At 41.1% G+C, this 13,360-nt stretch overlaps 1 protein-coding gene across 2 annotated transcripts in view; it reads right to left on the bottom strand.

Moving 5' to 3' along the window:
- col5a1 (procollagen, type V, alpha 1) overlaps positions 1 to 13,360 on the bottom strand; it is a 100,107-nt gene that overhangs the window by 75,223 nt on the left and 11,524 nt on the right. For both annotated transcript variants that reach the window (XM_035390597.1, XM_035390598.1), the window contains exon 2: positions 4,045 to 4,212. In XM_035390597.1, the coding sequence (XP_035246488.1) occupies positions 4,045 to 4,212 (168 nt within the window). The remainder of the gene's footprint in view (positions 1 to 4,044; positions 4,213 to 13,360) is intronic.

Below are 13,360 nucleotides of genomic sequence, written 5' to 3'. Positions count from 1 at the left end.
CCCTTGTGGCCTACACGCGCCGCCTTCAGGAGCAGGCCAGACCACTAGGGCTTGCAGTATGGCCACATATGAGGATACCACAGCCTGTCAGCTCCAGAGAACAGGGGAGGGGGGTCAGGGAACATGGGGCACTGGAGCAGACCAATATCATTCCCGCTCTCTTTAAAGAAGAGAAGACAGGCTCAGCAGATTACTGCTGGCTTGCGGTTTTGACTGAGAATTGAAAAGCAAGGCAGTTTGGAAATAACCCTTTCTGTCTCCAGGTTGTACATTTGTGTCTCTTTTTATTGTAGTGAGAGAGGAGACATATTGAGATCATGTGAGATGGTTGCATGCAGAGCAGGTGAAATAGTGACTTTTTATTTTACCATGCAAACTGATCAGATTTGTCATTTGTTCTGAATGACATCCACATATTTGCTCATCCTAAACAGAAATGTACTGCTTACAAGCTACTGCAGTCCATTCACCTATTGAACTCTCCAGAGGGAAAGCTTGAAGTCATTTCCAATGTGGGAAAAAGCTGGTCTGTTTTGACAAGACCAGCTTGAGAAAAGTCAAGTGTAACAATCGAATAAAGCACTTCTTCTACCAGGACTTCAGCATGGAAGCTGTGGACCTCTTTTCCCACATTCCTGTATGGTCTCAGCGCTTGGAATGATTCATTTCTTCCAAATGTTTTCTTAATGACTGCATGTCCGAGCAGAGTGGTTGACTCCAAGAAAGTATATCATGTAAGGAGGGAGCATTCCAATTTTTTTTTTTTTTTTTTTACCTTTATTCACTTTTTGTATCTGACATAAGGTCCCTGAGCTATAAAGACATATGCATCATAACTCCCCGCGGATGGATGGAGAGAACTAAACATGCTCTTGAACTTTATGATAAGAGATCGGCATGAATCACTGTTCCATACCCCTTAGGGACAGTGTCCCACTCAGAAAAAAATTAATCATTCAACATTACTGCGGACAAGGGATAGGAGGCCACAAAATGGCTATCCTGTCTCACTGCAGTAATTAGAAACAGAGACCTGGACTGAACCAGCACAGAGTAGCAAAAAGAGAGAAGAAACTGTTAAAATATAATACATGACCTCACTCACTGCCTTCTGGAAAACATTAACTATAAGGGTTTATTCTTTCTTTTTTATTCTTGAAGCTGTGCTTCCAGCCATATGTATGAGGGGCCACAAGATGCCTGAATGTTATTAACTGGCAAAGGTTTGAATCCTTGGCAGATGGGGGAGTGACACACAGAAATAACAAGTGACTGGCAGCATTATCTGTTGGGGAGGTTACCCTATAAATTGACTTATTTACAAGTCACAGTGTTGACATTGCATGCATTTATATGACAATTGATCTTGGTTAATCTCAAAGCAATGGAGTCTCTCCGAATTGTGCTTTTTTCTCAATGGATCTCTTCAATATTATTATGAGAATAATAATAATAATAATAATAATAATAATCGTATGCATTTATTCATTTTACATAATGAGAAACTGTGAATCAAGTGTCCACGAAGAGAGCCCATCAAGAACAAGAGCCCAATCATTTTCTCTGGGATGAGTCAACCATCATAACAGTTTATCCAGTTGCCTAGACACAAAGTAATCAAGCTCAGCAATGGCTATTGACCTGCATATCTTGAGGGCACCAAAATGCTGTTAGTGTTAAACAGAATGGAGGTCACACAGAGGGAATAATAAACAACATCTCTCCTGGTAAATAGTAGTGAGAGCAAATAATAATCTGCATATAATATATAAAGGTATGTAAATGAATAAAAAAATGAATGCACTTAGACAGCTACACCCCTTAACTACATTGTAAAATAATGACCAACTCATTAATCATGTGCTACATAAAAAAATGCCTGTAGAGGCCTGCACAACTTCATATTCTTCAGCAAAATATTTTGTTATCAAGAACATATTTCTCATGAATTTGGCAGCTGCCCAAATTAGATTTTTACAATCAGCACAACTTGGATGTGTGTATTGCGCTTTCTCTATTTAAATTCCTTGGTTTTAAAAGGACACATTTCAAGCGAAAGAAAATGCTTGAATGTCCATATTTTTTTCAGTGGGATAGAAATGAATATATCTCACATATTTGCAACAAGTAACTAGGGGCAAACTTAATGCAATTGTTACAGATGTAGAAAATTAAGACTGAGACAGAAAGAGACAAAAGAACTAGGAAGGAGGGAGAGCAAACAGAGAGCAAAAGAGAGATGGAGTATGGTGGCAATTTAGAGGAAAAAAACTGAGTGGGAGGAAGGGAGCCTTTGAGAGAAGACAGAGGAAATGTTGAGTGCAAACTGAGAGAAAAGGCAGAAAAAGAAAGGGACAATTCAGAGAGGACAGGGTGGGAGGGAGGAAGAGAGTGAGTGAGACAAAGACAGCAAGAGATAGGGAAAGAAAAAGAGACGAGGGAGGCAATGTAGAGAGGACGAACTAAGAAAAAGAAGGGGGGAGAAGACACAGCAGCTGTGGAGCATGCTCAGTAGGGAGATCTACAGCCCTGTCAGCCTTAAGGCCCAGACACCCCCTTACTCTCCCTCCTCATGGACTTCCAATCTTAATGTGTAACTTCTTTTTCTGCTTTAGATCCAGAAAGGGAAAAAAAAGGTTTGCCTCTACGTGTCCTTTTCCTTCTTTTTTTTTTTCTTTTTTTTGGGAGGAAAGTGGGGGTGGAGTTGAATCAGAAACAAAATGAACACAGATTTTATTCAATGCAGATGTGGCCAGAAAAGGCCGACATAGAAATTGGACATAAACTACAATATTCCCACCACTGTTCAGCATTGTAACCCTGGCCCCAAAAGCCAGTGGTCACAAACTGACAGTCAGGGGCATATTTAAATCTTTATTACAGATAAGAGTGTTATGTATCATCTATATCAATGGATAAAAGTCCTTATTCCTGTTGCATATACTTTTTGTTCAGTTTCTCAGTTTCAAAGTGAGAAAGGTTTGGGTTTTCAGATACCAAGGACAAGACTTTTTAGAGGAGTTAAAACAAAACAACAAATACAACAAGACCTTGTTCAAGCATTACTGATCTGATTACACTGCACTTAATCAGTCAACTGCCATTTTGCCTCTAATAAAATGTGCTAAAAAAAGAAAGTGCTTCAGTGGTTTATGGAACTTAAATGAGTAGTTGAGTTAAAAATGTAAAATTATTAGGTAGTTAGGGGTGGTGGGGGAGATGGATGGTGGAGTTTTGAAACTGGAGGGCAGGTTATGTCATCAAAAATTAGCACACCAGTTGACAGTATAATATAATTGTTAGTTTAATAAAGTACCCTGTGGAGAGATCATAAAAGAAGTGCTAGCCATTTTACACTTCACTGAGACTATTTGGCCAAATAAAGGTAAAACAGTCAAATTCAAATACAAGTCAGGACAATGGTCAATGGGTCAGTACCTGAGATATATCACGATTCGCAAGGTCATCAAATTTAACTGTTCAAGAAATTAGCGATTATAATAATTTATCTTGATTATAATGATTCTGAGATGAAAGATTCCAGGTTTGTTGTAAGATGACGTTTCAGTTTAGCGTTATACAGCACAATCGTGTGGCTTCATCTCAGCTGTAAAGCTATCCCTGATCCATTTCCAGTTTAGTTCTGATACATACCTTATAGAATTTCCAACAACATAATAATAATACTAATACTAATAATAATAATAATACTACTAATACTACTACTACTACTACTAATAATAATAATAATAATAATAATGAATTAAGGAACATTTATAATAATTAATTTTGTACCAGAAATGTGGTTCAGCCTGGTGCTGTTCAACTTTTGGCCACTGGAGGCCCTCCTAAAGGGATCTACATGTAGCATACAATTGGATTGGATTTTAAAATGTTCATTGCGACAGGGAATTTAACCAGTAAGAACAGTTGCTTGTCTGTGTGCTGTAAAACATTTTTTGGAGACAGTGGGTCATGTCAGAGGGCACAGTAAGATTGTATATTCCTAAAGAGTATCATATTGAATGGATTGTGGGTACTCACAAGGGTACAGCTGTTTAGTAGGTGCGCTGAGCTGGGCGTCTTTGGATACTTTATATGCCACATCTGGTCCTTTTGTGGACTTCCGGTGCGTACAAAAACCTGTCGTCTTTGTTACGCCTTCAGGTAAATTTTGAAAATCTAATATCTTCAAGAGATCTGCGGGTTCCACTGTAAGGAGAGAAAAAGAAAGAAAGAAATGTTAGAAATCTGTCACAGCCATCACAAGCAACTGACAAGTCCAGGACAATGGTCTGGTACAATTACGGGCCTAACAGATACTCTATACAGCTCACACTGCTCAGCGGACACATGACACTAGGCTGCAGATTAGATCTCTGATCAGCTGGCGCTCATTCCCATTCCCTTTAAAGTGCGCATCTCTGCGTCTGCTCATGAACTCTCTCCCATATCAGTGTGTCTTCCTCTAATCTCACCAGCTTTTCAACACTAACTCTACAGAGCGACTACGGACCATCCTAAATTAAGAATACATCTGTCAAATGGAAGTGCTCCGGCACACCCCTCTTCCTCTCTCTCTAAGTTGGTGGGCAGTTAGTGCAGCAAAGGTACGGTTAGCATTGTTTTGGACTGGGCCTCAAGCTTCCCTGCAAGACCGGTCCATAACATTGTGTAACACGCAGGTGTTTCCCGGACCCGTACTTTGCCAGTTAAATGAGAAAGTGAGCAATGAGCAACAATGACAGTGGCAGGATGGACAGGAAACCTTTCCCCCTTGGGGATGATGGCCAGTTGCTCGGGTGTACAGAGTGAAATATCTTTTTGAAAACTGTGCTGAGGTATTTTAGAAAATATGATGAAAACACATACACATTTTTTGTTGTCTTTTTTCAATTGTTGCCCCAGCTACAGGCTTGCCAGCGCAGAGCATTCCTGCAATTCTCTCGTATGCAGCAGCGAGCCTAAGAAAGCCGCCCTCAAACACATATCACTCCTTTTCCTCAAGGGGTGGGTGTAAAACTCACAGACACAGGTAGACGGGATTGGGTGTCAGGGAGCTGAGACCACACACAGAAAATGAGTCTGGTTCAAAAACAGCTTTCATTGAGGACACCCTCCCCCCCTCCCCCCCTTGAAACACAGGAGGCCGGGGCCAGGGGTGGGATCTGTGTGTTCTCAGGGTCTGGGACACAGGGACGCTTTCACTGACGTCCAATCCCCTCCATCTGGATCTCATTAAAGGTATACTCATGTTGATGTGAAAGCAATTAAAACGACATCAGGTTGGCTTGTCATCATCTAATAATGAAGAACAATAGTCAATAGCTATGATCTAAAAAAAAATAAAACAGAACTGTCATCATATTATAGTAGTGCAGGTTGGGTAATAATTATTGTACATTCAATGACAATGGCGTCAGCTGAAAACTGCACTTCCCTGAAGGAATGTACAAAAATGACAGCAAGTATAATATGGATGTGAAAACAGACACATAGAAACATACATGCAGACGCACGCGCGCGCACACACACACACACACACATACACAAACACACACATTAAACTTCATTTAATAGAACAAGGACAAATAACGTAGGCTGACGGCAGCAGACAGTCTAGTGTATAGGGTGCTGGGTAGAGTTAAATTTCACCTGTTGAATACTTCTGAAGGATAGTGTGATCACCCATTCTTTATCAGAGTATGGGATTCAGAGGGAATGTGTGGGATTTTGGACTAAGGAAAGAATGTCTGCAACCCCCCCCAACTAGTCTGTAGTCTCCATTTTCCTACATTCTCATTCTAGGAATACACACATTATCCAACATAATGACCTTTAAAAATCTTTAATCTTTAAATCTTTATACTGCCCATTGGCTCAAAAATACCTATGAGGACAAAGTCAAGAATCGTTTCAATAGCATGTAGAATGTATTGCTGTTATTTAACATGGAAAACATGGATACAAATAAACATAAAAGCTGCTTCTGACACACTTCAGCCAAAATATTTTTTAAACAGCAAAGACACCCATGTGTGAATACAAAAGGGCTCTTTATCTTGGAATCTCCAATAGTGACAAATCTAATAAATAAAAAGATCTGGAGCAAACACAGCTTTGAACAACCTATGAACAAAAGCTACCTAATTCACTTTCATCTTTGGATTACTTAAACCCTGCCAACCATAACTGGGAAGGTGGCTTATCTCCCATCCCAGTGATTTATACTGTAAATGAAATTGAGTGAACAACAAAGTTGTGTTTTGAGAAATAAAGTTCAGGACAGGACCCATTTTAAATTTATTTCAACTCCATATCTACTCTACATCTACATATCTGTCTTGTTTCCCTGCCAGGGTTGTGGTTTCCGTGCCAACCAGCATGCCTATGAAATTCATTTCTTCACACTCCTGCACAACCACAGCGTTTACCCAAATCTGCCAAGCTTGCAGTTCCCGCCCCTCGGACAACCCACAGACATAACGCTGATGGTAAATGCACACCGCAGCGCAGTAAGGAGCACCACCAAATTTAGAAGAGGCTTGGCACATTTCACCCAGAGCTGCACCACATTCACCACAGGGCAGAGAACTGAATCATAGGACAAGTTCTGTCCACTGAACACTAAGACATATTATGAACTTCAATGACCCCTTATTAAGCACTGTAAATACTTGGGAATGACTTCCCTTCCTGTAAATTCTCCCCCCCCCCCCATTAGATGAAATACGATATGAAAAAAATAAAATAAATTTAAACAAATAGATAAATAAATAAATAAATTCAAGTCTCCACAGCTGGACACAACAAGCCACAGATCAGAATCACTTCTATGAAAATTCCAAAGAAATACACTGGAAGTCTACCAAAGATCCTAATATTGCAGTTGCATGGAAATGTAGACAAGTTCATACAGAAAATACTTGACGAGGGACTTGGTCCCACTAAAACACAGTGTTCAAGGGTAGCTGAGGACCCATAATCTCTCATCAAATTCTGACCTCCTCATTGCCATCAACCCTGCAGGGTAGTTCAAAATTCCCCATAGCTTTGCATAGCAAACGGGGTTATCCCTGTGTCATTGAACAGGAGAGACTATAGTCTATCTGTGCTCTACAAATTGACAATTAAATGAGCAAGCAACAAGCAACCAGAACTTGTCTACATGGTGCAAAATCAATTAGAGCAGAGTCTTTAAAGAAGCTCAGTTAAACACAGTTCAGTATAATTGGCCTTAATTATTAGATTTGTGAATTTATTGGATCTGTGAAAACACATACACACAGTTGCCAAGCAACATTTCTACTTTGAAACGGCATCTGGCCTAATAGATCTTAATCTAAAGGCCATCACTAAATGCATATTAAGGGGTGCTCTTTCTCTTTATTACAGAGGATTTGTTGGAGATATGCACCAGGTATTTAAAAAAAGAAGAGACGCCTGAGCTGGGACTGCTCTGTCTACAAGGTACAGTACAGTCAACACATCTTCTATAGTCATAAATCAGAGAGCATCCCCAAAGCAGGAGTAATTTGTTTCAGTGTCTGACATTAAATGCAGCTTTTAAAGGTTGAAAATACTACAGGCATGACAGTATATCATAATTACCCCAAGATCATACACCACGCATCATGCTTTCTCCAACAGATGTGAACTTCAATTATGGTACAAAAGGAGCCGTAGTACTCGCAGTGGTACTGCAGAGTGAACAGAGTATAACTATGCATTCAGAAGGTTACTGCACAAAGTAGCTCCATCACTCCTTCAACCTCCCCACCACCCTTTCTGCCATATTGCTACAGTGGTCTGTGGGTTCTCCATCTCCATAAAACAAAGGTGGCCCAGGGAAGGTGGAGGTTGGTTGAAATGAGACTATGAAGTCTGGGGATTCAGGCTTGGTAATTACTCAAAGCTGCTGCAGAGCTGACGTCTCACCGCCCCCAACCTCATAAGGCCGCCTCTTTGGCGCTAATTACAGAGCCCCGCCAACAAAGTGGCTGATTGATGGGTTGTGTCAGTGAGCGGCTGCTGAGCCGATTCCCCTGGATGGAATCCTCGTGCCAGAGGCCCCTGTTCACAAGCCAAGGCGCAGGAATCACATCCAACAGAGGAACCAGCAGCCTTGACATCTGACCCCATGAGCCAGTGAACTCATCTTTAAGCTCCGAGCTTGGGTGGGGCAGGGTAAGGGGAAGAGAGGCTGGGCTGGGTGGGGGGATGGGGGGTGGTTAAACAATTCCTGAGTTACTCATTATGTATGAGGTAACTATACATGTTGCCACATAAAACACTGTTGCAGCACTTAATAGATCTGAACAATCTAATGTTGAAACCAAATGCTCCAACTTCCCTCAGTCCCTGGTCTCAGGAGCAATGTCTTTTGTGGTACCTGATTCTGATTTACATATAATTCAAAAGAGCTGAAGACTGAAGACCTATATCATCTGTTTCCAAATATTAATATTCAGAATTCAAGTCATGCAGGCCATAATGTAACTTTTTGATTGAAATAAAAAATATTAGGGTGCATTTAGATGTAGCAGTGGATGATCAGCTCAGACATGAAACTGTGTACATGACCTTGGGTCAGGGCAGTTTGTTTTACTAATCTTCCTCAAAACAGTGTAATCCAATCAAGATCAGCAGCTTCAGAGAAAAAATGTGAGCCACCTGACTTGCCCTCTTTCGTCCTCTCTTTTTTCTGTGCCTTTTTTCCTCTCTTCCATCATCCCTCTCTTATATCATTTCGTTCCCTTTCTCCCCTTCCTATTTTTTTTCCATTTCCTTCTTTACCTTTACCCACCCCTTTCACCTTTCGACCCTCGCCTTCCTCAGCTAAGTCACTGGAAACATCTTGTGTTGACATTGTCCACTGGAGCGAGGGATGTCAGGCCGCTTTGATCAGCTCTCCGCCCGAGAGCCACGGCTCTCTCCCGGCTCTCCCAGCACCAATCATTATCACAGCCGCCCTTCTCCCTGGCAGGGGGGCATGCGAACCACAGAAGCGTGAGGACCTCGACATCCCCTTCGAGGCCCGAGGTGCTCCAGCCACCTGCTGGGCTGAGGGGATATCTGTTCATCCTCCTCCGGGTCAGCGCTGGCCAATGAGGAGGAAGAAGGGCAATTAGAACTTCCAGAAGGGGGAAGCAGGGCTAGATCCCTTGGAGTGCAGAAATGGGGGGGTGCGCGGACTTTGTTAGATTGCTGTATCCTTTACACCATTCTTGATTTTAGCTGATGGCCAAAACATGCTTTTTGAGCCTGCTTACAGATTAAATATAATGCCACAGCTGTATATTTATACACTGACAGTTTTCCTTATCAAATGCTTGACTAAAAAGTTAGGTTACATTACTAACTGAACTAACTGCAATCGCACCACACTCATGCTGGATTCACTCACCAGCATAAACATCACAGGTTGGCTGATCTGATAAAATCAGGCTCTAGCAGAATATAAATATAATCTTCTGTAAAAATAGATAGCACTCGTGCTTTTTCTCGCAAAGACAGATTTAGATCAGGCAGGTACTGCTACCACCTGTAGTGAACTGAGCCTCAGACATCAAACTCCAAAGTGTGTATGATACAACTCTGTTTCTGAGATAAAGATTAAATAAACCTCAAAAACACAAATGTTTACCATGACAGCAATGCAACGTACGGCATACAGATCAAAATGCAGGCAAATAATACAATGTTGGAAATCAAAAATACTGCGCAAACTAAGCACATACATCTCAGTGCAAATCACAGCTTCTGCATCAGCCTCATGGCTCAACGTAGCTATGGGAAAGGCATATTCAATGCACAACTCAGAAAGCCGTACCCTTAAGCACAGATAATTAGTTGTATTATCTCTATTGAGTAAAAATATGCTTCCAAATTGCCAATACCACTTTGCTTCTCAATATACCATGAAGCCACACTGCCAGGGACTGTACTTATAAGTGGTACAGTCATATGCCTGTTTGGACCTTAACTGACTACAAGTTTTTCTAAATTCTTCTCAGCGTTGGCAATGGGGACAGAAACATAGCCAGCAGTGATTATTCACATCCCTCTTGTAAAAGAGATTTCAGTCTCATGGGGATTTCCCTGTCAAATAAAGCATAAGTAAAAAAATGAAGGTGATGACCTGCAGATTTGGGTATCTCTCATGCCACTCCCCCTGAGTTTACTTTCATTTTGGAGGATTTAGAAAAAACAAGACATTCTGTTGGGCTGGAGTAACTATTCTTTCTCATCTGAGGAACCTCCCTGAGAGTGTGCAATTCGGTTCTGGCATTCTGGGCCAAGAAAACATCATCTGATCTAGGCAGCCGGCCCATTTGGAGAATAGAACAGACCACTAAGCATCACCAGGAGGGATAGGATGAGAACCAGGCTACTGAGGACAGCAGGACATTTAACATTGAAAATCGTGTTCAAGACAGTCACCCAAGTGCTCCCCATATCATCATGCCCCCCCCCCCCACACACACTTATGACATCACTGAAGCCTGGGAACCAGTTGCTCAGGAATCTCTGTCACTTGAGGAACAGCTCTATTTTCCCTCCCTCTGATGGACACTCCATCACTGACACTGCTTTTCTAACATTTTCTTGACCCTGCGCTCTTGGGCCTTCTTGTCAATGCTGTCCTCAGACTGTTTTTACTGTATCCAACTCTGAAGCTCGATCAGTAAGGGATAACTTCCCCACATGGGAGAGCCATGGGAACAACCCCTTAGCCACAGCACTGCCTAAACATGCAACCCTCAATTCCACCTTGTTAAGATGAAATGTTTGCCTACTTAAGGTGGCTCTCTTGAGAAAGCAAGTCTGTAGGAAAAAAAAAGTTTTCCTCACATAAAAAACAGCTAACATTTTTCTTTAAAACACACGGGGACTACCACAGCTAATGCTGCATGTCGGAAGAAGGACTGACATGACGGTAAATCACAAAATAGAGCTTTTAGAAGAGTAAAAGTGAATGCTGAAGAAGGAAAAATTTTATGTACTCTGACAATTTAGTCAAAAATATAACCAGCTCCTTTGATCTAGTTTAACAGATATCATAATTGAAGAACAGTTGCAAACCAATGACCCTGTTGCAAAAGAGCAAACACATGCCCCCTCACCCGCAAACACACATTAACAGACACACCAAGAGTGACGCTCATCTTCTGTCTGCTCTCTCTCTGCATCGTTGGCTCCACATGGTACAGACCGCAGCAGGGCCACAACACAGAAGACTCTCTCACTTGCTGCCAGATCTTAATTATATGTCCCATTCCACAGTTACAACAGACTCTTAAGCCCTGAGTCACATCAAAACAGCCACAGGGCCGTGGGCACATGTAGCATTTTACTGTGGCAGCTTCAGAAAATCTCATTCCATCTCTGATGTTTCCTACATAACCCATGGTACTCTCATCCATGTCAGTGTCGTCCACTCTTTAGTCCCGAGCAGCCTCAATAAATCCTCAATGTTCTTCTCAGACAGGCTCAATCAGACCCTAATATCCCTCCCAGACAACCTCAATCAAGCACCGATGTCTGTTTTTTTTTTTTTTTTTTCAACTTAATTGTCAGGGTGGAAGCAACTTTTCTCTTTATAACAGCCATATTAGTTAACCATAATTTGGCCACAATCTGAGGCACATGATATCTCCAGCCAGACAAATTGAGGTTCCTCTGAACATATTCTACAGATACGGCTTTCTCCAGACATAATGCATATATTCCCTGTTCTGTGGTTTTGGTTCGGAGAGTATTATAGTATTTATAGTACAGCCCCACTGGGTGGAACCATCAACCGTAAATCTAAAATTAGATTTAATCAGTTTAACTAAAAGTGAGTTTGAAAACAGGAATATGATATCATATGTAGCTGAGTCACATTCACTCGCAAACCCTCAGGACAGTGCATATTTATTTTTTGCCCAAAAAATATACTAACACATACAGTATTTGCTTTACGGAGCAAATGCATGCCGAGCATGCAAATGCATGATCAAACCTCTACACATTTCAATCATGATGGTTCATATATTTCTCTATGTCTTTCTCTCTCTCACTCTCTCTTTGAACAGCAGGGCTGATGCCAGACTTTTAATCTTGTTTAGGCTGGATGCCAGGGCTGCCCCAAACCTCTTCACCCCAGTCAAACGACTCAATTCACCATCACCGGGCTAGACAATTATGAGCCGTGGGGGGCAAATCCATTGAATCAAAAGTTTTTTTTATGGGACAGGATTAACATTCTTCATTCCTTCAGCTCTTTCTTCCTCATGTTTTGCTTTCTTTTTTTAGACTACTTTGTTTCTTCAGTACATACTTGACCCTGCACTGAGGACAAAGAGCAATCAGCAGACAAACTGTCAGTTATGGGTCGTCTGGAAATGGAAACACCGGCACCAAAAATAGGAAGCACATCTATCACCAGCATGTTCCCTGAGAAGAGTTTTTTTTTTTTTTTTACTCAGCATTGATCCACTTTTGTGGTAATTTCTTCTGTCACATGAAACTCCCTGTACAGCACAATGCTATATCCCCCTCCCCCCACACCCCCTTACAGAAGTATACTTCACAACTGTTTTATATAACCACCTTTGAACATTTACACACAAATACAACATAAACAAACAATTTCCATTTTCTGTTATATTATCTGATTATATTTTATTCTGACATGAACTATGCTGTTTTCTGCAACATTCTGAAAATTTGCAACTCGGGCAAACACATATCACAAACTACAAAAGCCACTCTTACTTAAGGGCAAGACCTCACAAACCTTGATTTCAAAACTCCCTTTTGAGGACATTGATTATGTTTAACATTAAACAACAAGGTACACTAAAAACACATTTCTCAGAATTATGATTATGTACCTCTTGCCAAAATGAGAGGTACAGGGTCTTTTATTGCTGAAACATTTTCACTTCAGACATTATTTATCTATGTATTTTTTATGTATTGTAATTATTTATTATTTAAATTCAACCATTTTGTGAATATGGTCAGTACTCCAAGCAAATTTTGATTCATTTGTATTTCAATATGGCCACATGCTTGAATTATTAATCTCTCTCTCTCTCTCTCTCTCTCTCTCTCACACACACACACACACACACACGCACACATACCGACAAACACACACCACACCCACACATCACACACACTCATAAATTGGTGTTTAGTAGAGAAAAATATCTTTTGCACTTCAGTCCCAGTTCATATCTGATGTAATCTGTGCTTATTATTTTAGCAGGAGGGAAAGCAGATGGTTTGCTTCATTGTCTGTGCTGTGAGCTTGAGCAGGCAAGTGTGGCAAGCAGAGATAAATCATTGTCTGCCGGCACAGACTAAA

Source organism: Anguilla anguilla, chromosome 14 (assembly GCF_013347855.1).
Source record: "Anguilla anguilla isolate fAngAng1 chromosome 14, fAngAng1.pri, whole genome shotgun sequence".
NCBI lineage: Eukaryota > Metazoa > Chordata > Actinopteri > Anguilliformes > Anguillidae > Anguilla > Anguilla anguilla.
This window is presented reverse-complemented; position numbering and strand designations above follow the sequence as displayed.